The sequence below is a fragment of the Vulpes lagopus genome, chromosome 1 (assembly GCF_018345385.1).
Source record: "Vulpes lagopus strain Blue_001 chromosome 1, ASM1834538v1, whole genome shotgun sequence".
Lineage (NCBI taxonomy): Eukaryota > Metazoa > Chordata > Mammalia > Carnivora > Canidae > Vulpes > Vulpes lagopus.
Window position 1 is genome coordinate 155,064,257 of NC_054824.1, and position 24,910 is coordinate 155,089,166.

The 24,910-nt window shown below is 41.7% G+C and overlaps 1 protein-coding gene and 1 long non-coding RNA gene across 4 annotated transcripts in view; one reads left to right on the top strand and one right to left on the bottom strand.

Annotated features, from left to right (window-relative positions):
- Nucleotides 1-17,645, bottom strand: part of LOC121489165 — a 73,086-nt gene extending 55,441 nt beyond the window's left edge. For both annotated transcript variants that reach the window (XR_005987288.1, XR_005987289.1), the window contains exon 1: nucleotides 17,557-17,645. This is a non-coding gene — a long non-coding RNA (uncharacterized LOC121489165). The remainder of the gene's footprint in view (nucleotides 1-17,556) is intronic.
- The window catches only part of POU2F1 (POU class 2 homeobox 1), a 185,993-nt gene continuing 162,195 nt past the window's right edge, over nucleotides 1,113-24,910 (top strand). Inside the window, exon 1 of one of the 2 annotated variants that reach the window (XM_041751754.1) lies at nucleotides 1,113-1,200. In XM_041751754.1, coding sequence (XP_041607688.1) covers nucleotides 1,140-1,200 — 61 coding nt within the window. In that variant the 5' untranslated portion in view covers nucleotides 1,113-1,139. The remainder of the gene's footprint in view (nucleotides 1,201-24,910) is intronic. The other variant, XM_041751771.1, reaches the window with a different exon arrangement.

A 24,910-nucleotide genomic window follows, 5' to 3' on the forward strand; every position in this document is an offset into this window, starting at 1 on the left:
ATTCTGGATGAGGCTACCGCTGATTTCGAGATTTTTTTTTTTTTTTTTTTTTAAGGTTATCAGTTTCCAGTTTACGGCTAGGTTTTAAGTATGTTCCCAAGCCAAAGTCAGGGGAGAACGGCTTCCCACGGCCCAGGGCGCCGGCTACGCGCTCCTGTCGGGCGAGCGGCGATCGGGGCGCAGGAAAACCCCGCCAAGGGCAGGGGCAGGGGCAGGGGCAGGGGCAGGCACGGGCCACTGGAGCGTCCGGCGCCCCAGAAGCGACCGGGGGTTACAAACAAGTAGAGCAGAAGGGATGGGAGGCTAATTAAAACCAGCACGAGACCCTCCCCCGCGCGCTCGCCCGGCCGGGTCTCCAGCATTCGCGGAGCTGGGGGCGGGGACTCGTTAGGATTCAAATTTAAAGCGGGACGCCCGCGCAGAGCTCAGCAGGTGCCTCCAGCCCGGCTCCCCGCGGCGGGCGTTTCCGCCCCTACCTGCCCACCGGGCCGGAAATTACCTAGCAGGGGAGCTGCCCCTCCTTTGTTGCCAGAGGTTCAACTGCGCGGAAAGCCTTAAAAAGCGCGCAGCGGAGGGGACGCCGGGGCTGGTCCTGCCCGCGGGTACTCCACGCGTTTCCACGCTCTGGGCCGCCGTGCCCCCTGCCCTTCTTTCAAAATGCCACTGTCCATTGGGGAACGTCGGAGTGAGGCTGGGAGGGCAGTGAGGCGGGAGGAGAGGGGGGGTAGTAAGAAGGGACGAATGCTCAACGTGCTACACAGGTTACGCTTCAAGAAGGAGCCCAGGAGAGGTAACGCATGCGCCGCCTGCATCTCAGGCGCGTGGAAAGCGTTGCGCATGTGCAGAGCCGAGAGGGGCGGGGGGGGCGGGGGGAAAGTGCAGCAAAGGGGTGACTGGCAGGTTGAGGGCGCTTTAGCTACTGGAGAGCCACGGCGGCCCGGAGGCGCGTGCGCAGAGCGCCCGAAGGGGTGGGGCTCCTCCAAGGGGACGGCCTCGCGCGCCCCCTGGCGCGAGCCCGGGGAGAGGAAGGAGCGGGAGGGGGCGGAGAGGAGGGAGGAGGCACGAAGGGCGGGAGGGGGGAGGGGAGCCGGAGCGAGGGAGGGTTTATCGACCGGGCGATTTTGGTTAAAATATTCAAAATGGCGGACGGAGGAGCAGCGAGTCAAGATGAGAGTTCAGCCGCGGCGGCAGCAGCAGCAGGTAATCATTACAGCATTTTACATATTCATATTCATACTCAACCCCGGCTCCCGCTGCCCCCCCCGCGACTTAGCATAATTTATTAGTACTCAGGATTATTATAATTAACGGCGGGGAGATGGGGGGCCGGGGAGCACGGAGCCCCCGCCGGGCGCCGAACGGAGGGGAAAAGAGGCTCGGAGCGGCCAGGCGGAGGGGGAAGACAAGGGGCAAAGGGGGCTGCGATCCACCGCGCTCCTCCTGCCCCCGGCCCACCCCGCCGCCGCCGCCGCTCGCCCGCCCGCCGGCACCGGCCCTCCTCCTCCGCCGGCCGCCGCCGCCTCTTCGCCGCCGTGCCCGAACCCGAGCGGGTCCACGGCGGGGCCGCGGGGCCGGGGCACAGGGAGAGGACAATAAAGACATTTTACATATTCATAGCCGCTGGGCCGGCGGGGCGCGGGCGGGCGACCCGGGCCGGGCGGGCGCGGGGTGGGGGGGGCGTGGAGGGGGATGGAGGTGGCGGCGAGCACAATGCCGGGGAGGCGGCGGGGCCGGAGCGGACCCCGGCGGCCGGACAGCCACACGCGTCCCCCCCGGGAGAGGGCCCGGGCGGGGGGGGGCTCGGCCCGGAGGGCGCCCGGGGGTGCCCGGGGGTGCGCCCGGGGAGAGCGTTCTGCCCGCGCCCCGCCGCCGCACGGGGGTCCGAGCGGGGCCGAGCCCGGGGGTCACGGCCCCGGGCACCTCGGCCGCGCCCCGCTTGTCCCCCGTGTGGCGGCCTGACCTGAACCGGGCCTGCGCCCTAGGTGGGTAGGGGCAAGCGGCCGTGGGCGCTGTGAGGTGGCCTCGGGGCGGCGGGGGTGGGGAGCCCGCGCAGGGGTCCGCTTCGCCCCCTCCGGGGCGGACGGGCTGGGAAGGCGGCCCTCGTGGAAAGTTCCCCTCGGAGGGGGATGCCCTCCGGGGCAGCCCCATGTGTTCCGGACCGTCGGTCAGCGGTCCCGGTGGGTCGTGCTTTCCCTGGGGAGTTGGCTGGAGGTGTCTGGCGTGGTCTGATCTCCGTTCCCCCCCGCCCCCGCCCCTTCCCGCGCCCCCGCCCCCGCGCCCAACCCGGGCGGACCGGGCCGGGGGCCCTCGGGGGCCTCTGGCTCTCAGGCCCCAGAAGCACCCGGAGGCCTCTCAGGAACTTGGATGGAGAGAGGGCTGCCCTCCTGCCCCTGCCCCAGAACCGGCTGGCCTGACAAGTTGATAATATTCTAGATTTCCCCTCTCCTGTGGGGAGTTAGGTAGGGGCGGGGATCCCCCTCCCCGGTCCTGCGGTGTCGGTTTCTTGCTGGGCGCTGGGTCCTCTCTACTCTCGGCTTAGCCGAACCTCTCTCATTTGAATAATGTCTAATTCGGGGAGGTTTATATTATTGAAATGGCCGCCTGGCTTTCCCCGCCTCTCATGTTTAGTAATTCAGACCTTTAATAACAGCCACTCACAGCCCAACGCCGTGTTTATATTTTACATTCGCCCCATGTGCTTTTGTGGTTCGATATGATTCTTTTTTTTTTTTTCCTTGGCAATCCACGGGGCTCTGAGATCAAACCCAGGCTGTGCTGGGAAGAGCAGGGGGAGAGCTAGGCCTTGGCTCCTCTAGCAGTTGCCTAGGCCTCATTCTCTGCCGCTTGATTTATTTACTAATAACCAAAATGACTTTCCCCTACCAACTTCCATACACATACCCGTCCTCCGCGGGCAAAACAAACCCTCCTGGGGCCTTAACCAGCAGTAAAGCAGCTCCTAGCTAAGCTTCAACTCTGTCGTGTTTTGTTTTCTCTTAAAAAGACTTTCTTACAGTTTGCAGTAATATTAGGCCTAAGGAAAGAAAATCTTCTCATTTTCAGAGGCGACTGAAACCTATTTTGATTTCATACAAATAAATCACTTTACTTTGGTGATAGTTCTCCCCTGCCCCTTGGCTTCTACAGAACTCCAAGTTAAAGACTTTTAGGCTTTGTAAAGGTCTGAAGTATTTGTAAAATCCATAGTTTTTTCCTAGGAGTTGTAGAATAACTAAATGTTTTAGAAGTTCCAATTAACAGCACTTTCAGAATGTCTCAGTGCTGCATTTCCTTTTCAACTTCTTCATTCTAATTTAAAAGATGGCTGATATTAATTTTGTGCTATCCCTGTTAAGGTTTGCTTATTTTAATGGTAGCACTCCTAAAAACAGAAATGGGGTTATGTTTTCTTTAAGTATTTGTGTCATGGTTAAATGAGTGAACATAGTAGAATAATAAACATAGGCATTGTGTCTACCCTGATCTTGTAACTTATTCTTCTCCCAGCACACCCACCCCTCTTTAAGTTGTCAGAATTGATTTTATGTTTTATGTAGAATTAGGACAGTTGGTCTGTGAAAGTCAGGCTAACTTCCGTAATTCAGAAGAAACAGTAATTTTCATTTTTGGTCTTTCCCTTGTTAAAGTTTTCTTTCTTTTTTATTTTACATAGTTTTAATGTGTTTTTTTTTTTTTTTAAACAGCGCTGCTTCTCATTGGTGGTTTTTTACCCTATTAGTAAAGTACCAGAGAAATGTTATTTAGCATTGATGTGTTAAACCTTTGAAAATATAAGGCACTTTATGGTCAGTTGCTAGGTACATATTTTGGGAGACATTAGTCTTCAGTTTAATTTGTAACAAAATTGTAGATTTGATGGGCTAAAAGCAAGCTAATTTCCAATGACCAGTTCTTATCATTTTTCCTTTTTCACCTCCACTAGGCAGGCCCTGAATGCAGCAGGGAAAAAAGTCTGTAGCTTTCATGTGAATGTTCAGGTGAATGACTGCTTCAGAGACCTGAAGCATGAGGTCGAATGGACAAAAAGCAGTAATATGATTTCATGCCTTAAATAGCATATGTTTTTGCACCCGATTCCCAAGATGTGGTCAAACTGATGATGTCATTGGACTGAGGACAAGGTGCAGTTAATTTGATTTATTGTCCTGAGGTGAAGTGTAGCAGTGAAACCTTCTCATAGGGAAACCATTTATCTCAGGACAATTTCCTTTATAGCTGCAATTTAACCACTACCGAGGCTGTAGATATTTTATCCAGGATGATAAAATGTACGCTGCATTTTATAAACAAAATTCCACTGTTAGAATTTTTGTAATAGAGGAAAGGATGAGTACTGTTAACTAGCCTTCTATTTTGGTTGGCATTCTATGCTTTGTAAAAATTCACCCCCTCAAATTCCCAGAAGGAGACCATGGGTTTTAAGTAAGTATAATCATGGAAGTGGATCAATATAAATGCTTATTTTAGAGCTGTTCTTTGTGACCTCCCAAACTCAAGTAAGAAGCTGCCAGGCTAAAGAAGGAGAGATCATTTGCCTTAGAACCTATTTCAGTGAGTAAAGTGAAGTTGAAGAGAATGAAGGCTATATGTTTTTAGATTGAAATTACAATGTTTCAAATAAGGTAGATACTTAGAAGAAAGTATTTGCTTTGCAAACAGTTTTTTAAAAAATAATTCAAAATTCTTTTTGAATTTGTCTTTAGTCTGGACAAATTTGTTTATTTTGATAAGTAATTTTTAGAATTACATTGTGAGGTAGTGCTTCCACCTATGATTTCTGACATAGAAGACTTCTTTTAGGCATTTTTCATCCTAGTTTTTACCAGTTTATCTTGAAGTGCTGAATAAAACGCCCTGGGAATGTGGTAGGATGCTGTGCTTTATCCCTTTCAAGCTTGATAGAGAATTTTAGATTACTGTTGAGCCTTAGTAAGTTTATAATTGGCCTGTCTCCTTATGCGTCTGTCAGGCAGCTTCTCACAAGTTTCCTGAAGACCCACTGTTGCTTCCTTCTTAACTTGCCCCACCTGTTAATTATAATGGTACTTTGAGTCCAGGTCTTGAAAATTCACGCGACAGCCGACCAAATGTTTTTAATATCTGAAAGGACCATTCTGCCTCCAAGCTATTATTGTAAAGTAATTTTTAACATCTTTCCCAAACTAATTTGATTCCTTTCATTTTGTCATTGTCGAAAACCCCAGTAGTCAAAGGAAAACAAAGTGACTATTCAGGTTTAAATTGTATAGTATTCTGTCATATTTTTAAATGTATTATTCTCTGCATCGACAGGCAGTATAAAGCAGAAGAAATAAAACGTGTTTTATTGTTGCCTCGATTGCAGTAATTGTTAATCTACTATATTCATCTGGTCACTGGATTTTGGAATAAGTTTAGGGCTCAGAATGTTAAATTGCTGTTATCAAGCCACCAAAGATGTTTAAAGGAGCCCTGAATATCTTAGGCCAGTCTTCTATAATGACAGAACTGGAAATTTGAAGGTTATCTTTCATAAGTATTTTGCATTAAAAATGAACTATTTGAAGTTTCTTGAATCTGAATTATTTGATCTTGGATTTAGTTGTGTGTGTATGTTTAAGTTGTTTTTAAAATTGGTCAGTCACTTTCATGAGTATGTTTCCTAGTCCTAGGAAGACTATGATATTGTGTAGGGGTGATTGCCTTATTATTAATGGGTTTCTTTGCTTTGTTTTTTATGTTGAGAACCCACAGGTTTAGTCTTTGCATATAAGTCTTTCATGCACTATTAAAAATAATTTTCTTTGAAAATACTGGTACATGACTCATTAACTTGCTTTTATACAACAGTATTTGCTCAACTACAGTTTTTGTGATTAGTAAATACTTATTATGAAAGCGCAATTTTAAGCAGGATGTGTTTTCCCAATGGAAGTGATTATGTTTAGAACTATTTAAATAATTATTGTTTACTGAACGGAACAAGTCAAAGACAAAACATGCTCCTTTTGGGTCACTTTGTTCTTATTTGTTTTTTCTTTTAATGTTAAATACCTGAGCAAACATGCTTATTACTTATTTCTTCAAGGAAATCCAGTGTTAGGTATTACAGTGTAGATTTGATTATTATACATTTGTCTTACTTGAGTTTCTGTATCCTTTCTGCATGAATTTTTCCTCCTCCTCCTCTCTTTTAAGAAACTGGGCAGGAGTTTTGCTTAATTTTTTTTATTGTATTGCTTAAATAAGATAAATCTTTTTGAGGGGAATCAGGGTTGAAAGAGGTAATGATTACAGATCATAGAGAATAGCAGGTTCCTTATCCATCTTTTGCTCAACATTTTTGCACATTATTGACATTTTGTGAATAAGATAATAACTTTGCAGATTTATATTTCTTCTTAGGTTATTTACACTGATGTGAGTGTTATCTAATTGTATCCATGGAAAGAGGCAAGCTTAGGGTGCTCCTTCTTTGCCATCTTCCCAGACTCCCCCCTCTATTTCTTTTTAGTAATAAATCTGTTTTATTTTGTACTGAAATATTTCAATGTTCTAAACTGGCTGTGAGCCCTTATAAACTCTTTCAGCACTAATAGCAAGGAAAAAAAATAGCATAAGTGGAGCCATTGCCTGACTTTCTGATCCACTTACAGTATATTTAGAATTTGGAATATGAGAATTATCTTGTATTTCAGAGACTGATATAAAGAAGCTCTTTACATAGTGTGCATATAGTTTAGAGAGTGCTATGTGTTTTTACTAGAGGGTGTTACTGAGCATTTGATAGGTTATCTTGTTTGTCAGTGGCTCATATAGCTTCTTTGGGATTTTGTTTTTCACAAATACCAAGTCTTCACTGTTACCTAGATTTTGCTGACAAGACTAGCACTGAGCAAAAGAAGAATCAGTAGACCTCTAGATTTATCAGATTTTTAAAAATTTTTATTTATTTATTCATAGAGACAGAGAGAGAGAGAGAGAGAGAGAGAGGCAGAGACACAGGCAGAGGGAGAAGCAGGCTCCATGCAGGGAGCCTGTTGTGGGACTCGATCCCGGGTCTCTAGGATCACACCCTGGACTGAAGGCAGTGCTAAACCGCTGAGCCACTTGGGCTGCCCAGATTTTTTTTTAAAAGTACTGTCCAGGAAACTGGATATTCATCCAGAAAAGGATACATAAAATTAATTAAAAAAAAAAAAAAAGACAATGTGAAAAGCACAAAACTAAGCTCAATATGAATATTGGTAGTAAGTAGCTTTACTTAATCTGCAATGTTGAAAGTCATTACAAGTACAGTTTAATTTGTCACATGATTTATTTCATAATTCTCTGTAACTTTATTGGTTTTTATGTTGGAATCACAATACTGGATAAAGTTAAATCAGTAAAATAATAAAACCTATGTAGGTTTTTTGTTTTGTTTCTTTTTTTTTTTTGGACTAGTCAGCTTTCTCTTTGCAATAGAAGATATAAACACGGGGATCCCTCGGTGGCTCAGCAGTTTAGCACCTGCCTTTTAGCCCAGGGCGTGATCCTGGAGTCACGAGATCGAGTCCTGCATCAGGCTCCCTGCATGGAGCCTGCTTCTCCCTCTGCCTGTGTCTCTCTCTCTCTCTCTGTGTCTCTCATGAATAAATAAATAAAATCTTAAAAAAAGAAGAAAAAGAAGAAGATATAAACAAGAATGGCTGGGAAGTGAACATTATGTTTTTGTTTAACGTGATCACCTTAAATAATGGAGTTGTACTGACTGGTGTTGTAACTTACGGAGTAAATTTACTTTTTTAGAAAAAAAGTGACTTACCTGTTTTCTTGTTTAGTACACTTATTTTAATGGTCTGCTTAATGAAAAAAAAAAGTCCTTTTTTTGCTGATTCATACTGCAGCAAAGAAGTATTTTATAATCAAGCTTTTAAAGACACTTACTTCATCGCTTACAAAAGCTATTTATCTGCTGTGTACCTGGTCTTATGCCAGTTGTTTTTGGAGATAACAAGGGAAATCTAAGACTCTGCTGTGGAGCAGTTGGTATGTTTTCTTAGCAGGGAAAATTTAAAAACAATGTATGTAATTACATATTAAAATATATAGCAGATAATAACGATCAGAGTAGAGATCAAAGTGTGTCCAAATTTGTAGGAACCAAAGCATCCTAGAGCCGTTATAGCTGGAAGGTAATGTAGATACCATCTATCTTAAAGCCTTTATAAATGAGGAAATGCTCTCACAGTGGTTTAGTGTCTTGCCCTCAGTTTCTTAACTGTTGAGTTAGCCGTCAGAATACAAGACATCTGACTTTCTAGACTCCTCCTACCCACACCTCCAATCTCTCCCCTCTCTCTACCTCACTGCTGCCAGTAAAAGAAGACTTTAAGTAGAAGATGAGTCTTAAAGTTGAGCTTAAAAAGGCTAAAAGAATTTGGAGGAATGGGAAGACAGGGAAGCACATTGCTGGGGAAAAGTTCAGGACTGTAGATAAAGAATGAGGCAATTGTTCTATGTGCAGGGAGTCTTTTGAAGGTTTTTGAAGTAAGGAATTCTGTGATAAAAGTGATATTTTAGGATTAATATGGTGGTGTACAAGATGGTTGGAAATAGGAAGCAGAGACTGGATCCATGGAAACCAGTATAATAAAAATTGAGGCATGTGGTTTGTTGACTAATTGCTTTAAACACTGTTAGAGCTACAAACAGGACAGTTACCTGACCTCGACAGACTTTCAGTCTAATAATAATGTAATAAAATGGAGAATCCATGATAAATATGCTGAAGATGTCCAGTTAATCACGTGGAATAGGAACCTTTGGGAAAAATTCTTGTCAGGTTTTTATATTAGGAGAACTGTTTTATTTCTGACCAATTGTTTTGTTTTTAGTCTCTGGACATTGGATTGTCTTATTGTCTTAGTTTCCTTTTACTCAAACTGTAGTGTTTAGACCACATTATTAACCTGAAAGATGAGATAGGAATTATGGTATGCATTTTTCTTAGCCTCCTCATTCCCATTTCCATTTCATGTCCTTACACCTTTTGTTTTATATTTCTTTTATTGCTTCTATCTTCAAAGTCTTGTTATTCTATGTTTTATGTGGGCTGCCTTTATATCCTTTCTGGAGCAAGGCAGGTGTAAATAAAATTACCATCACCATGACATAATGATAATGTCTGTATTTTTATAGTACTTTAAAGTTTATAGCAGCACTCTCATTTTCATTACCTCAGTTGTTCCTTTCAGGCAAGTATTATTATGCCCATTTTATAGTTGAGTAAAATAAAGCCTAGATTAAGTGATTTCTCAAGGTCATGTGCTCAGTAAGCACAAAGTATATTTGGGGAACAGCAGGACTTCCAGGTTAGTTCTTACATAGGCTATACAGTGGGGTGTGGTGGAAGGTAGTTTGGGACTCTGTTCTGGAGAGCTCTGAATGCTCTGTATTGGTGGTGTAGAAGTTTGGATTTCTTTTGCCTAGGCAGTACGGAACCATTGAATTTTTTTTTTTCCTGGACTAGCCATGATCAGAGCCCTGAATTTTAAGTGTTTAAAACGCAGCTAATTAGAGTCAAGGGGGGATGCTAAAGTTTTGGACTTACATTTCTAGGACAGTGCCAAATGAAAGGAAGTAGGAAGGTTGGAAGGGGGAGCTCTTTGGAGAACAGGCAATGAATTCAATTTTGGAAATGTCATTTGAGACATAATTGGGTGGATATTAGGTTATAAACTCATTGTGAAGATCAGAACAGTTTTACTGAAGTAAACGTGTGATAAACATACAAATATTAGGATTGAGATTTGTGCTCATGCCACAAATGTGTGTGTATGGACTGAGTCGGAGCATTGTAAATACTAGACATCTCATTTTGACTTTGCCACTGACTTCTGTGGTTGTTTCAACAGTAAGATGGTGATAATACCAGTGTTAGAGTGATGCTGTGGGGAGTAACAAATTAATAACAGAAGTATTTTTAAAGCACTGTAAAAAAAAAAAAAAGCACTGTAATAGTTTTTCTTACAGGAGCACAAGAGTAAAATCAGCAATTTCATTATTTGTATTGTTGCTGTAGCGAAGGAGAAGCGTAGCTTTAGATTGATTCTGTGGGGCACCTTACTGCAGGTTGTATATTTCCTTGTGCAGCCAGCACCTTGCAAGAGGGAGTATACTCCCTGCTACTCCTGAAAGTTTTACATGGTGGTGGTGTTGCATTGTAGCAAACATAAACTTTGAAGGTATTCTGCTATCTAGTCCCCATCCCTGCCTGTGCATCCTTATCTTATGCTACTTCCTTATAGAGCCTGACTCAACACTTCCACCCAGGAAGTCCCCTTATAGATCTGCCACACAGCTGCTTTTATCAGGTTGTCATTTTTTAAAAATCTACTTAAAATTTTGTGTTGAAGAGCTGTTCAGGGAAGGTGGCTAAATTTTGTTCTGATGCTTGTTTGGGCTCTTTCAACCTCCTTTCCCACCACCTACCCTACAGTCTAATCCCACACCTACAGTCTAATCCCAGTTTGAAAGTAAACCTGATGTTTTGGTCAGGCTGGCATTTGGGATTCTTTGTGAGAACCTCTGCTCACATTGTCCCCTCCTTGGGAATGTCGTAGTGTGTGACATGGTATAGTGAGCTGAGAGACCTGGGTTCTAGATCACTAATTAGCTTTGTGATTTTGGGACAAGTTACTTCACTGACGTGCCCTTCCCCCCCCTTTTCTTCATAGTTGTAATAAGAGTTTTTACACTTAAAAGCCATTTGAGTGTTTTGGGTTTTTTTTTTTTTGTAGTATCTATCATCTATCTATCTATCTATCTATCTATCTATCTATCTATCTATCTATCAATCAATCATCTAGAGTTCTTTTTAAAATGAAGTTTAGACCCCTGGGTGGCTCAGTGGTTGAGCGTCTGCCTTTGGCTCGGGGTGTGATCCCCGGGTCCTGTGATCCCCAGGTCCTGGGATGAGTCCCGCATTGGGCTCCCCACAGGGAGCCTGTTTCTTCCTCTGCCTATGTCTCTGCCTCTCATGAAAAAAAAAATCTTAAAAGAATAATAAAATGAAGTTTAGGCCGAAGCTTACTATATGAAAGCTAAGAGTGGACTTGTTCCGATGGAAACGGTTGTCAGGGCCGGAAAAGCATCCTCTCTCTCTTATCATTGTGGCCCCTAAGGCACTTCCACAGGATTCTTACAGACTCCTGCTGAGCACTGTTGGAAAGCTGTTGTCCTTGTTTATCATAAAGGACCTATCTGTTATTCTGTCTCCAAAAATAGCTGATCTCTCAAGCCTATGCTACTGTCCTAGTTTCTCTGAGTTTAGCACTTAATTTGTGTTCATTTAGCTAATTCAGCACTTCATTATACACAGTCTTATTTTCTTCTCTAATTGAGTTATATAAGTAAATCTTTTCTCCTCCAAGAGGAGAGCAAGTGTGTTCTTGAGAGCAAGAACACACTGCTAAGGACAGAATAGACATTTAGCAGATAATGTTTGATTGATTAAATTAGGGTTCTTAGTCTTTGTTGGGATAAGAATCACCCTTGGAACTTTCTCAGCATGCAAAGGCATAGGCCTTTCCTCCAGAGTTCCTAATACAGTAGAGGTATGGCCATCCACAGTTTAAAAAAGCTTTACAAATGGGGCGCGTGGGTGGCTCAGTCAGTTAAGCATCTGCCTTCGGTTCAGGTCATGATCTCAGGGTCCTGGGATGGAGCCCCACTTCTGGCTCCCTGCTCAGTGGGGAGTCTACATCCCTCTCTGTCCCTCCCCCATCCTGCTCTCACAGGCATTCTCTCTTAAGTAAATACAATCTTTAAAAAAAAAAAGCTTTATAAATTAGTAGCATTGAATGATTAGGATAATTTAAATTAGGATAGTTTCATTTCAAGACTATTGCTTAGACTATTTTGAACAGTGATTCTTGATATACTAAAGTGGCTCTACAGTGGAAAGACAAACAGAACTAGTAAACCTAGGTCCTTATTCTGTTTGTAGCACTGTGTAGCTTTCTGATGATGCTTCACTTTTCTGGCCCATAGGATTCTCACGGATATATTGTAGATTGTCTTCATACTTTTTTTTTTTTTTTTGCTTTTTAAGCTACAGAGTTCTTCAGTAATATTTCTCGGGTGAAGGCCAGTAAACAGATACTTTGAATAGCTTGGCTTTCATCTGAATACCATTTTTTTTTTTTAATTTTCATTTATTTATGATAGTCACAGAGAGAGAGAGAGAGAGAGAGAGAGGCAGAGAGGCAGAGACACAGGCAGAGGGAGAAGCAGGCTCCATGTACCGGGAGCCTGACGTGGGATTCGATCCTGGGTCTCCAGGATCGCGCCCTGGGCCAAAGGGCAGGCGCTAAACTGCTGCGCCACCCAGGGATCCCTGAATACCATTTTAATAAATATATTAAAAATATAGAGCATGATAGGCATGATCCAATATTAGCAACAGAGCTAAATCATGAGATGGGTAGTCCAGAAAGGTGGAACTAAGTTTTGAAACATCTTACTACAGTGTGACTGAATAAGGACAGTAAGCTTATCAGAAACTGTAATAGTTTTCAATGTGAGCATGAGCTGGATTATAATTAACTAACCTGACTAGTCCTTCTGCATTCATTTAATTCAGTAAGTATTTATAGAACTTCTTTATTCCTTGCCATGTACCCAACACTGGAGATAGAATAGTGAGTAGGATGGATATGGTTTTTGCCTTCAAAGCTTACAATCTGTTGGGCAAGTCATACATTAAATAACACTGTTCCTACTTAACTGAGTAAAACATGGAAATCCAGGGTACTCTAAATAAGATAGGGTCATCAACTTAAAGATAGGGACACCTAATCTGGACAAGAGGATTTGGGACGGGCTCCCTAAGCAAGTGATGTTTACACTGAGACATGAAGGATGACAAAGTTGATCAGTCCAAGACTGAATAGGAAGTAGGATTGCAAATGTTCTAGGCAAAGGGAACAGTATAGTACATTACTCTTGAAACTCGTGGAAAGCATAGCACTTTCAAGGAACTCATGTTGGGCCTGTCTAGTCCAGATTTAGCTAAAGAGGTGATGATGATTTTATTATAAGGCTATTTTTATGATCTTTGTCCTTTTTAATGGCTAAATATACAGGCAAAATCTAGGGAAAAGACTCCATACCCTCCACCAAATGTATTGATTTCCAGTGACAATAATAAATAACATTTACCAAGCCTTTGAGCCAGTTACAAAATGCTTGACATGCATTTTTGTATTAATCTTGACAATGACCCCATGAGGTTATGTGCAGTTGTTATTCGTATCTTTCACGTGAGAAAACTGTAGTTAAAAGAGGCTAAGTGGCACATCTAGGTCTCCGGCCTATTTTGATTGTGGCAGTAGCAATTAAGAGAATTATCATGCTCTTAACCATTAAATTCTGTTTCAGGCCACTTGGATGAGAAGTATGTAGCAGCTATTACTTCTGAGTTTATCCTTAGAGCACTTAAAGCTCCCATGCCCAAACTGTGTGGTCTAGAACCAATTGAATATTCATCTCTATCTTGCAATTTGGAGAGGTGGACAACTGATTACTACCTCTATTGTTAACCTATCTTTCAGGTATCTCCAGATGTTGATTATAAAAATATTTTGCAGGGTGCCTGAGTGGCTCAGTTGGTTAAGTGTCCATCTCTTGGTTTCGGCTCAGGTCATGATCTCAGGGCATCCAGGTCCGTGCTCAGCAGAGTCTGCTTGTCCCTCTGCTCTTCCCACTGTTCACTCTCTCTCTCTCTCTCTCTCTCTCAAATAATAAATAGAATCTTTAAAGAAAATATTTTGAAACTATTTGTGTACACATTGCTGAATCTGATAACCCATAAATCCTGAGCATTTTGGATTTCTGTTAAGAATAATATCTAAGGGCTGCCTGGGTAGCTCAGTTGGTTAAATATCTGCCTTCAGCTCAAGTCATGATCCCAGGCTTCTGGGATTTAGCCCCACATCAGCTGCCTGCTCAGCGGGGAGCCTGCTTCCCTCTCTCAGAGCCTCTGCCCCTTTGCCTGTTTTCCCTTCCCCTGCTTTGTGCTCTTTCTCTTGCTCTCTCTCAAATAAAAAAATAAAATAAATTAAAAAAAAAGAATTGTATTTAAAACTGAAGTTGCAGTTGTTAACAATTAGATAATTTTTATTTGGGGCATCGTTTATTTTCTATTTTTTCATGACCCAGTATGCTACATAGGAAATTAGGACTTACTCCGTTTTGTATTATTTTGATTAACATGTGTTTAAAATATTCTACAGAGAGGGAGGCAAACTGTAAGAGACTATTGACTAGAGAAAACAAATTGAAGGTTGCTAGAGGGGAGGTGGGGGGGGGGATGGACTAAGTGGGTGATGGGAATTAAGGAGGGCACTTGTTATGATGAGCACTGGGTGTTATATGTAAGTGATGAATCCCTGAATTCTACCCCTGAAACTAGTTCTACACTGTATGTTAACTAACTTGAATTTAAATAAAATCTTGGAAGAAAATATAAATAAATAAAATATTTTAATGTTTAATGAGTTCTGACTTAAAATTAATGTATAGGCAAATATACTATGCATTTGTTTCTCTTTCCCTTTACCCCTTACCAAACTGTTATTAAACCAGAGGTGTAGGGACACCTGGGTGGCTCAGGGGTTGAGTGTCTGTCTTTGGCTCTGGGTGTGATCCCAGAGTCCAGGATCAAGTCCCACATAGGGCTCCTTGCAGGGAGCCTGCTTCTCTCTCTGCCTATGTCTCTGCCTCTCTCTGTGTGTCTCTCATGAGTAAATAAATAAAAATTAAAAAATATAAAAATAAACTAGAGGTGTAGCTTTCAGTTGAGGAAGCATGGCAGTTGAATATTATTTCTGATAAGTTAGTCATTTAATAGTATTGGTGTTCTCTATCATATATACCCTGTTTAGTCTTGCTCAGTGTCACCCAGTTTAGTTGTTATACTGTTCTTGTCTGAAATATTTTTCTTTACACTACCTTGTTGAGAGCTACTCCCCTCCACTCATCTAGTATTTTCTTACACAGTCAGCCAAGAATGCTGTTTAGGGAGACTAAATATTAGGAGACTAATACACACACACACACACACACACACTCATACAGCAATCAGTTAGAAGGGAATTGGTGAGAATCCTTTGATGTTAGATACTGTAAACATCACTATAGCCTGGGAAGACGAATTAATAATGCATATTGCTGGAAGAAATCATGTTGTGTTTTCAGGGACTTAGACGCTAGTGTCAGAGCCACTGCCCGCTCATGATGCTGGAATCATGTCTTATCAGTTATATAATGCTATAACAACCAATATGATGTTGGTTTATTTTTTTTTTAAGATTTATTTATTTATTTATGATAGACATAGAGAGAGAGAGAGGCAGAGACACAGGAGTTGGGAGAAGCAGGCTCCATGCTGGCAGCCTGACGCGGGACTCGATCCTGGGACTCCAGGATCGCACCCTGGGCCAAAGGCAGGCGCTAAACCGCTGAGCCACCCAGGGATCCCCTATGATGTTGGTTTATTTATTGAACCCCTTTCTGGAATGTGCTTATGAGTATGTGTAGACACATACCCATTGGTGCATAGTGCCTACACATATCCACACTTACACCCCAGATGTGTCTGACCCCTCATGTATGTACATTTAATTTTAAAAAGGAATCCTAGTACACCTGTTATATAATTTGCCTCCATCCCCATTTCTTAATTTATCACAAATGATAAATTAATTGTTGAATTATGACTCAGGGTGGCCGTAGCTGATCAAGGGTGATTGTTAGGTTAAACAGAAAGGCCCAATGAATCTTAGCAGAGGAGCAATTTTTTTCCCTTGTTTTATAAAACTAGAAAATACTGACATGGCTACAAGTCTCAGGTTTTCTTAAGATTTTATTTATTCATTTTAGAGAGAGGAGGGGGAGGGGCATAGGGAAAGGAAGAGAAACAAGCAGATTCCCCACTGATTGGGGAGCCCTTACTTGTAGGGTGCAGTCCCAGGATCCTAAGATCCTAAAATCATGATCCGAGCCCTGAGCCAAAATCAGGAGTCCGAAATTCAACTGACTGAGCCACCCAGGTGCCCCCTAACCTGGCTTTTTTTTTTATCTAACAGTTGTTCATAAATATTCTTCCACGTCTCATCTCATCCTTCTGAATGCTTGCATAGTACTTTATTGTATGGGTGGATGAACTAATTTAAATTTACTTGATCCCTTTTGATGTGTTAGATTTTTCCCCATAGTTACAAGCATTCCTCTATACTATTGGGTTTTTTTAAAGATTTTATTTTTAAGTAATCTCTACACCCAACATGGGTCTCTAATTCACAACCCCAAGATGGAGGTGCATGGTCCACTCACTGAGCCAGCCAGGCATGTCCCGATAGTGGATTTTTTATATATATAAATTAAGAATAAAAACTGTAGGATAAAAAAAAAAAAAAAAATAAATAAATAAAAAAACAAAAAAAACTGTAGGATAGGGATCCCTGGGTGGCGCAGCGGTTTGGCGCCTGCCTTTGGCCCAGGGCGCGATCCTGGAGACCCGGGATCGAATCCCACGTCGGGCTCCCCGTGCATGGAGCCTGCTTCTCCCTCTGCCTGTGTCTCTGCCTCTCTCTCTCTCTCCGTATGACTATCATAAATAAATAAAAAAAAAAAAAAAAAAAAACTGTAGGATAAAAAAATTAGACCTGTAAGAATTTTACATTTTGTCATTGTATATTTTTATCTATCTACAATATATATTTTATCTACAGTATTTAATAGTGTCAGTTTCTCCATAAGTTCTTTTAAATTATTGCTATGTTGATAGATGAAAAATATTTATCAACATTTTCATTTTCATATATCTATTGTAAGTTTGGCATCTTTTAAAATATTTTTCTTTCATATTGCAGTGGTTCTAGCCTTTCAGAATATTTGTGGTTTTCCTGAAAATTTATAACTTAAATATTCTCTTTCTATGAGTACCTCCCCCTTCTTCCATCTAATTAATTCTTATCTGTCTTTTGAGAAGTAGTTTAGGGATGAGAGGAGAGATTGGGTCACCTGTTGGGAACTCAACTTCTACTGCCTTCCCGTTTCTCCCAGACTCAAAGTCCGAGTCAGAGTTAGTGACCTTTTCTGTTTCTGTAAATCCTATTTAGCCATCTATCTTAGCGCTTTTAATTACAGGTTAACTTTTTTCTCTTTTTCAGAATAGCTTAAGCTCTGTGTGGTTAAGGACTGCATTTTATCCCTGACATTTAACATATGCTTGCTAAGTATTTGGTGCTTAACAGGGATGTTTATTTATTTGTTCTCTGCTTTTACAGAATTAATTTTACACCTGTTAGACCAAACAGCATTTTAAACACTGGCATACATAAACTCCCTAATAAGATAAAGACAGAAGAAACAACACCATCACTTTATAGTCTTCTAGAACTATTGCAGTTTAACTTTTCATATTTGACAGTGTAGACAACTAGTTTTAACAGAGAACACTTAAGCGGATATGACTGCTTTCTTAGGTAAGAATTTTACAGACATTACCTATATCACGGTGGAGCTGAAGAGCATTGGTCTTCTCCAAGCTGCACGGCGGGAACCAGCAACTTGCGGTGGAACTTGTAGCCCTTTTCATGCCACGGCCTTGGCGGGTTGCACATGCCAGCCCTCACGTCTCCTTGTGTTTGCTGTGGACTGGTGTGGTGAGGCACTGGGTGGCAGGAGTTCCTCTGATAGCTTTACGGAGTGGACCAATGAGGATAGCCTCTGAGATCTTGCCCGCGGAATCCTCACCAACCCAGTAAGAACTGGGGACTCTGAGAGTTGCATAGCGGGGTCCAGCTTGCTCCTGGGCAAGCCAGAAGGCTTCAAGCCGCCTTGAACTGGTTTACACCCCCGCTGGCCAGGCCTGGGGTGGGTGGTGCCTTAGGAGCGGGCCTTGCCGGGTGGGCGGGGCCGGGAGCGTAGGAGCCCCGCCTCCCCGCCCCGCTTCCCCGCATGCCCTGGCCGCACCCCGGAACCTCTGGCAGCTCTTGCGCGCACTTGGAAGCGCCCATCTTGGCTTCAGTTTCAGCTGATGGCTGCTGTCAGCCTGGAGGGGTCAACAAGTATTGATGGAGTGATGTTTTGATTTTCAGATTTTCTTTGATAACCGTACTCCTAGTGGAAGAGGATAATGAACTTGTAACTTGAAGAGAGCCTGGGCTATCACAAAAATTTCGTGGCCCATATAACTAAAAATAGTAATTATGAATTCTTTATTCTCTTTTGTAATGCATTGGTGTTTGTTTTATATATCAAATACTTAAAATTATTCAACTTTGAGTAAATTTACTTTCCAGGGAGATCTGGCATGTTTATCCTGTGCCTTTGAGTACTCTCCCATCGATCCTTGGTATATTGATCTCCCGCCATAAGGAAGTGAAAGGAGCTCTGTCTCTGGAACCGGACAGATTTGGGTTGGGATCTTGGCTTTGCATTTACTGGCTGTGGGCCAATGAGCTAGTTATTTAGTCTCTTGGTAGTACTCTACAGAATGATTCATTTTATTTAGCAAGTTTATGCATAGCATATATTTACTGAATGTTTACAGTTTCAAGGCACTGTTCTAAGTTTGTGAATGTAGTGGCCATAGTGCTTATCTTTATGGAGTATTCCATGTGCCAAGGTTCTCTTCTCTGTGACTGTTACACATTTGCCCTCTTTCCCTGGATCTGTAGCTAATTTCCCTTCTACTTAACAGAGCTTCAGTGACAGACAGCCAAATTTTACTAATCTGGAAGCAGGGTATTCAGACTAACCATTGTTTAAAAGAAATACTGGGGCATCCCAGTGGCTCAGCGATTTAGCCCTACCTTCAACCTGGGGCCTGATCCTGGAGATCCAGGATCGAGTCTGCGTTGGGCTCCTTGCAGGGAGCCTGCTTCTCCCTCTCCCTGCGTCTCTGCCTCTCTCTCTGTGTCTCTCATGAATAAATAAATAAAATCCTTAAAAATAAATAAATAAAAGGAATACTGCATGTTTGAAAGAATAAGAAATGATCAGCAGAAAAATCTACATAATCTAAACAATCTCTCATTGACCCCTGCATGGTAACCAATAAATGCTAGCTGTATTTATCACCTTGGTAGTCAGATACTTTCTTTTTCTAGCCATCTCTTAGCTGTTCAGTCATAGAGAGGGGAGAGTTGAAGCCTAGGAGGGACTGATCAGCTGTAGCACTGTGATCATGGAAAGCAGAATCATATCTCACCCTTGTACAAAATGTTCCTTTTAGCACAGGATAACTTGAATGAGTATAATTTTTTACTCTTTGTGCTCATAAGACATTTTGATTTTTTTATCAAATATTTGAGAGGGAGGATGCCTAGGTGGCTCAGTGACTTAGTGCCTGCCTTCAGCCCAAGACGTGATGCTGGAGTCCCTGTATGAGTCCCACATCGGGCTCCCTGTGTGGAGCCTGCTCCCTCTGCCTCTCTCTCAGTCTGTGTGTCTCTCATGAATAAATAAAAAAAAATATTTAAAAAAAAATATTTGAGAAGGGAAGAATAATAGAGGAATGGAAAGATAATGCTGTTTGGGCAGTCTAGGAGTTTATTTAGATTTGACATACTTAATAGGACTCAGTCTTTCCAGTGCTAGATTTAAGTGGGATTTAACCTTTGAGCAAACTTGGGGTTCTTGGAGGCATCAGTCTGTTTGCTTTTACAGGTAGTACCCTTTTAGCCAATTTTATCAAGCAGTTTCTATGTTTTTCTTTATCAATGTAACTTATTTTTACGATGTTGAGTGATTCCTTTGGAATAATAAAGATTTCTAAATATCATATATAACTTTAACCATACAGTAGCTTTGGTTAAGTTTACAGAGTCATTTTTTTACTACCTTTTGTCTAATTTATATAAATAATTTGAAATAGTCCCTCATCTTTTCTCTGTACCTCTTCTCTTGTTAATTTCTCTTCCCTTCTTCCCCAGTTAATTGAGAGTTGGCTGGGTTTTATTTTTTTCAATCCCTACATCCTATTCTCCAAATTCTTCCTCTCCCTTGACTTCTCATATGACTCTTTTTTTCCTAACCCCTTAAATTTAAAAAGAAAATTGTCCCTATGATGCATTAATGCCGACTATCCATTTGTTTTATTTTGTCCCTTCCCCCAAATTTAAGGTGGTTTATAAAGATTCATAAACTAGCAAGAAATGTGGGCTAAAGATGTAAAATAAAATCAAGGCTTAATATAAAAATCCAATATTTGCTTTCAGTAGGGCATAAATATTTCTCTAAAGTTCATATTAGGTGGTACAAAAAAAAAAAGAAAGAAAGAAACCTGGTCGATTTATGCTCATAACAGTTAAAAGCAAATACACTTTTGTTTAAAGTAAAGCACAATTCCTTGACACTAAGGTCATAAGGGAATTTTTTCTTTGAGACTCTATAAACAGGACTCCCTGGGACGCCTGGGTAGCTCAGTGGTTGAGCATCTACCTCTGGCTCAGGGCATGATCCTGGTTCTGGGATCGAGCCCCACATTAGGCTCCCTGAGAGGAGCCTGCTTCTCCCTCTATCTTTTTCTCTGACTCTCTCTGTGTGTCTCTCATGAATAAATAAATACAATCTTAAAAAAACAAAAACAGGACTCCCTGTTATAGAATGAGCAGTAGCCTCATTGTAGCCCACGATGGATGCACCAGCAGACTTTGGAACACCCCTGTATAGGCCACACATCAACCAGATCACCTCATATAAAGGCATTTATGCAGTAGAGAGGTGAGAATGATTCAGAACAGAGTCTGAGCTAAAAGAGGAAAAGGTTTTGGAATAATTAGAATGATAGAGATATTCTTATATTCATGTTCTTAGTCAGTCTTCTATAAATATTCCCTCTTTTCAACTTTTTGTTCAAGGAGGAAGTATATCTGTGTTCACATTAGTTCAGGAGTAATGGCAGTAAGAAGTTTTGTCAGATTAAATACTGAACTGCACTGTTTTTTTTTTAATTTTTATTTATTTATGATAGTCACACACACACACACAGAGAGAGAGAGAGAGAGAGAGAGAGAGAGGCAGAGAGAGAAGCAGGCTCCATGCACCGAGAGAGAGAGAGAGAGAGAGAGAGAGAGAGAGAGGCAGAGAGAGAAGCAGGCTCCATGCACCGAGAGAGAGAGAGAGAGAGAGAGAGAGAGAGAGAGAGAGAGAGGGAGAGGCAGAGAGAGAAGCAGGCTCCATGCACCGGGAGCCCGACGTGGGATTCGATCCCAGGTCTCCAGGATCGCGCCCTGGGCCAAAGGCAGGCACTAAACCGCTGCGCCACCCAGGGATCCCTGCACTGGTTTTTAAATTGTGCCTTTTATCGAAGGTAGGGAGAGAAAATGGTCTTGTTCAGGAAGACTAGTTGGCTACTCACATGGCCTCTCAGGGCAGCCCTGGTGGCGCACCGGTTTAGCGCCGCCTGCAGCCCAGGGTGTGATCCTGGAGACCCTGGATCGAGTCTCATGTCGGGCTCTCTTGCATGGGGCCTGCTTCTCTCTCTGCCTGTGTCTCTGCCTCTCTCTCTCTGCCTGTGTCTCTGCCTGTCTCTCTGTGTATCTCTATGAATAAATAAATAAAAATCTTAAAAAAAAAAAGGGTATTACTACATTGGCAGGCTCATTAGCAGGCCTGCTTCTCAGAAACTGTTTTGTTACCATACTTGCAAGTAATTGAGTTCAGAGGAACTGAGTCTTGCTGACCAAATACAGGATGGGACGGAAATAGAAACAATGCTTGTGCATTTGCCTGCAGTTCAGGTCATGATTCCAGGATCCTGGGATCAAGCCCTTCATAGGGCTCCCTGCTCTGCGGGGAGTCGGCTACTTTCCCTCTCCCTCTCCCTTTCCCCTCTGTGTGTGCACACTCTCTCTCTAAAAAAAAAAAAAGAAAAGAAAAGAAACAGTGCTTGTTTGTGTTAACCTAACATGAAAAGTATATTTGCATGGTGGACTAGAATTGTTGGCCATTCAGCAGCATGTATTCTTGCTTTAGGAGAAGCCAAATTATAATTAGAAGAGTTGCTTAATGACTCTTCCTTAGTCAAGGCCAAGGAAATTAATTAATTATGCTGATGATCAAGACATACCTTTCCTGCCGGCTAAGGTATATTTTACCCTGAATGGTGCTGGTCACATCCTGAAAATTTTGGGAATTTTCTAGTTTTCCCTTTCCTATTCTTTTTTTTTTTTTTTTTTTTTAAGATTTTATACTTTTATTCATGAGAGACAGAGAGGCAGACACAGGCAGAGGGAGAAGCAGGCTCCCCATGAGGAGTCTGATAAGGCACTGGATCCCAGGACCCTGGGATCACTACCTGAGCCAAAGGCTCAATCACTGAGCCACCCAGGCGTCCCTCCCTTTCCTATTCTTAATCCAGGCACTGCCTTCTAAAAACATGGACAGAGAAAACTTAGTTAAATAGTCTGCTTAAAGGGTGTTATAAATAAGGGAAAAGGTTGATATTTGATATTTGGATTATATGTGAATCTCAACTCCCCATGTTGTTCTTGTTTGTCAAGCTGTTAGGCATAGTGAGCTCTCAGTTATAATAAATATGTATAGCTTGCATAGTTTTCACTGCTTTGCCAGAGTAAAAGAGTATATCTAAAAGTGCTACCCATAGGCAGCAGTTTAGGTATTAATTTTAATGCATATGACAGGTGTACACATGCATAATTAACTGCTCTGGTTGCTTAATGGTTATATTTTGGCATTGTAGTCAAATTTGATACTCCCATTCCACCTTTCCCTTTTATTTTCAGTCTGGCAGGTGCTGGGAATGCTTGAAGCAGAATACGTAGCCCCTTGAACAACAATATGCTTTGAAAAGTGATCACTTTGATGCAGACACGAAAGTTTCTTGTCAGCATTAAACCAGAGTTTAGGAGCATGGAATGATTGAAATTGACATAGGTATAGGAACCAGGTAGTATTAGGACAGTTGGCTGTCTGAAAGAAGAAATTGTGTGTCAGGGTCATACCTTATGTAATACACAAAAATGAGTTCTGGAGATATTAAAGATTTGAATGTTTAAAGAAAAACTCAGAATAGCAATAGGACAACAGGAGGGATAATTTTAATTTAATTTTAGGAATGGAAAGCCTTTTTGACATGACACACAACTCATAGAATGAAAAGATTTGATAGATTTGTGTAAAATATGTAAGGTTCTGCCTACCAAAAGAATGTACAGATATAAATAAGGTATGTAATATGTGGGAGAAAATATCAGTAGCCTATATGTTAGATTTAATTTTTCCTTAGTGTATTAAATCCTTAGACATCAAAAATAAATGACAAATATCTCAGTAGAAAAATGGTCAAAATGTATGAATAGGCAGTTCAGTTAGGCATATAAGTGTTTGAACCCTGATTAAGATTCTCAGATGCAAAAACCAGAACCTTCTTCCAGTTAGATAAAAAATGAAAGATGGGGACAGCCCGGGGTGGCTCAGCGGTTTAGTGCCACCTTCAGCACAGGGCGTGATCCTGGAGACCTAGGATCGAGTCCCACGTCGGGCTCTGCATGGAGCCTACTTCTCCCTCTGCCTGTGTCTCTGCCCCCCTGCGCCACCTTTCTCTGTGTGTGTTTCTCATGAATAAAATCTTTTAAAAAAATGAAAGATGAAGACATTGGCAGATGTGTCCTTTTGGTGGGGTAATGAGGAAATTAACATGTTAGGGGGAAAGAATAGAGTTTAAGTGAATTCTGGCAATTATTTAGCAGTAATTTATGAGTGTTTTTTAAATATACTTGGTAACTTTATTGCTTTAAAGGAGGAACAAATATTTAAAATCAGGAAATAGTTAAGTAGAGAAGGGATTCCTGCCATTCCTGATTTAATATGAGGGACAACAGATGAGTGATTTGGGTTTATGCCTTGCCTGAGCTTGCGCAGTAATTGTTCATTTGTTCCAAGATAAGTGTCTCACAGATAACGGAAAGTCATCTGTTGTTCTAACTCACTTTTTCTTGTGCTCCTGCACAGACATCTCTAATAAATACTTCCTGTTATTGATGAAGGTACTGTGTTGCAGTGATTTGAAGCCTCCCCGAGTTTTCCAACATTTTGTTTATGGGAATTTTATTTGGATTCAGAACTCAACTCTGCAACTTTTTTTTTTTTTTAACTCTGCAACTTTTGAGTTAGGGGATTACATGTTTTGTAATGAAATTGTCACCCAGATAGGAGTTAACCAGCAATCCTCCTTCTCTCCTCTTTTTCATTGGCCACTAACCTTAGCAGAGTCATCTCTTTTGTTATGACCTACTTGTCTTCTCCAGGCATGACTCCAAATGATCTTACAGAATCTTTTTTCTAGTGCCAGGTGAAATAATGAAAATATTTGTTTAGAAAGGAGTCAGAAACTGCTTTGCTTCTAGGTGCTGCTGGGTGTAAAAGTGATATCAGCAAAGTTAATTGAGGAGATGAAGTGATGCTGTTACAAGAATTTTAAAGTTAATTGAGGAGATGAAGTGATGCTGTTACAAGAATTTTAAGAATTTAAATTTTAATTTAAATTTAATTTTAAATTTTAAGAATTTAAAGCAAAATTTGCTATAGGTAAATAAGTTAACAGCAAATTTTGTTGCTTGAGCTAAAAAATTAGCAAACAACTTCATTTGGTGGTATTAGCTTAAGATGGAATGGTTCTGGGTTATAAAATAGCAATTTATCAGGTTTGTTTTTAGCTCATTTGCCAGTCACTGGTTTTTGTGGATTATCTCATTGAATTCCCACCTCAGCACTGTGATGCACACACATATTGTTACCTATGTTTTGTAGATACGGAAACTGAAGCACAGGGATGTTACATAATTTTCCAGTGTTAGCATAACTACGAATTGATGAACTAAGACTCTGAGAA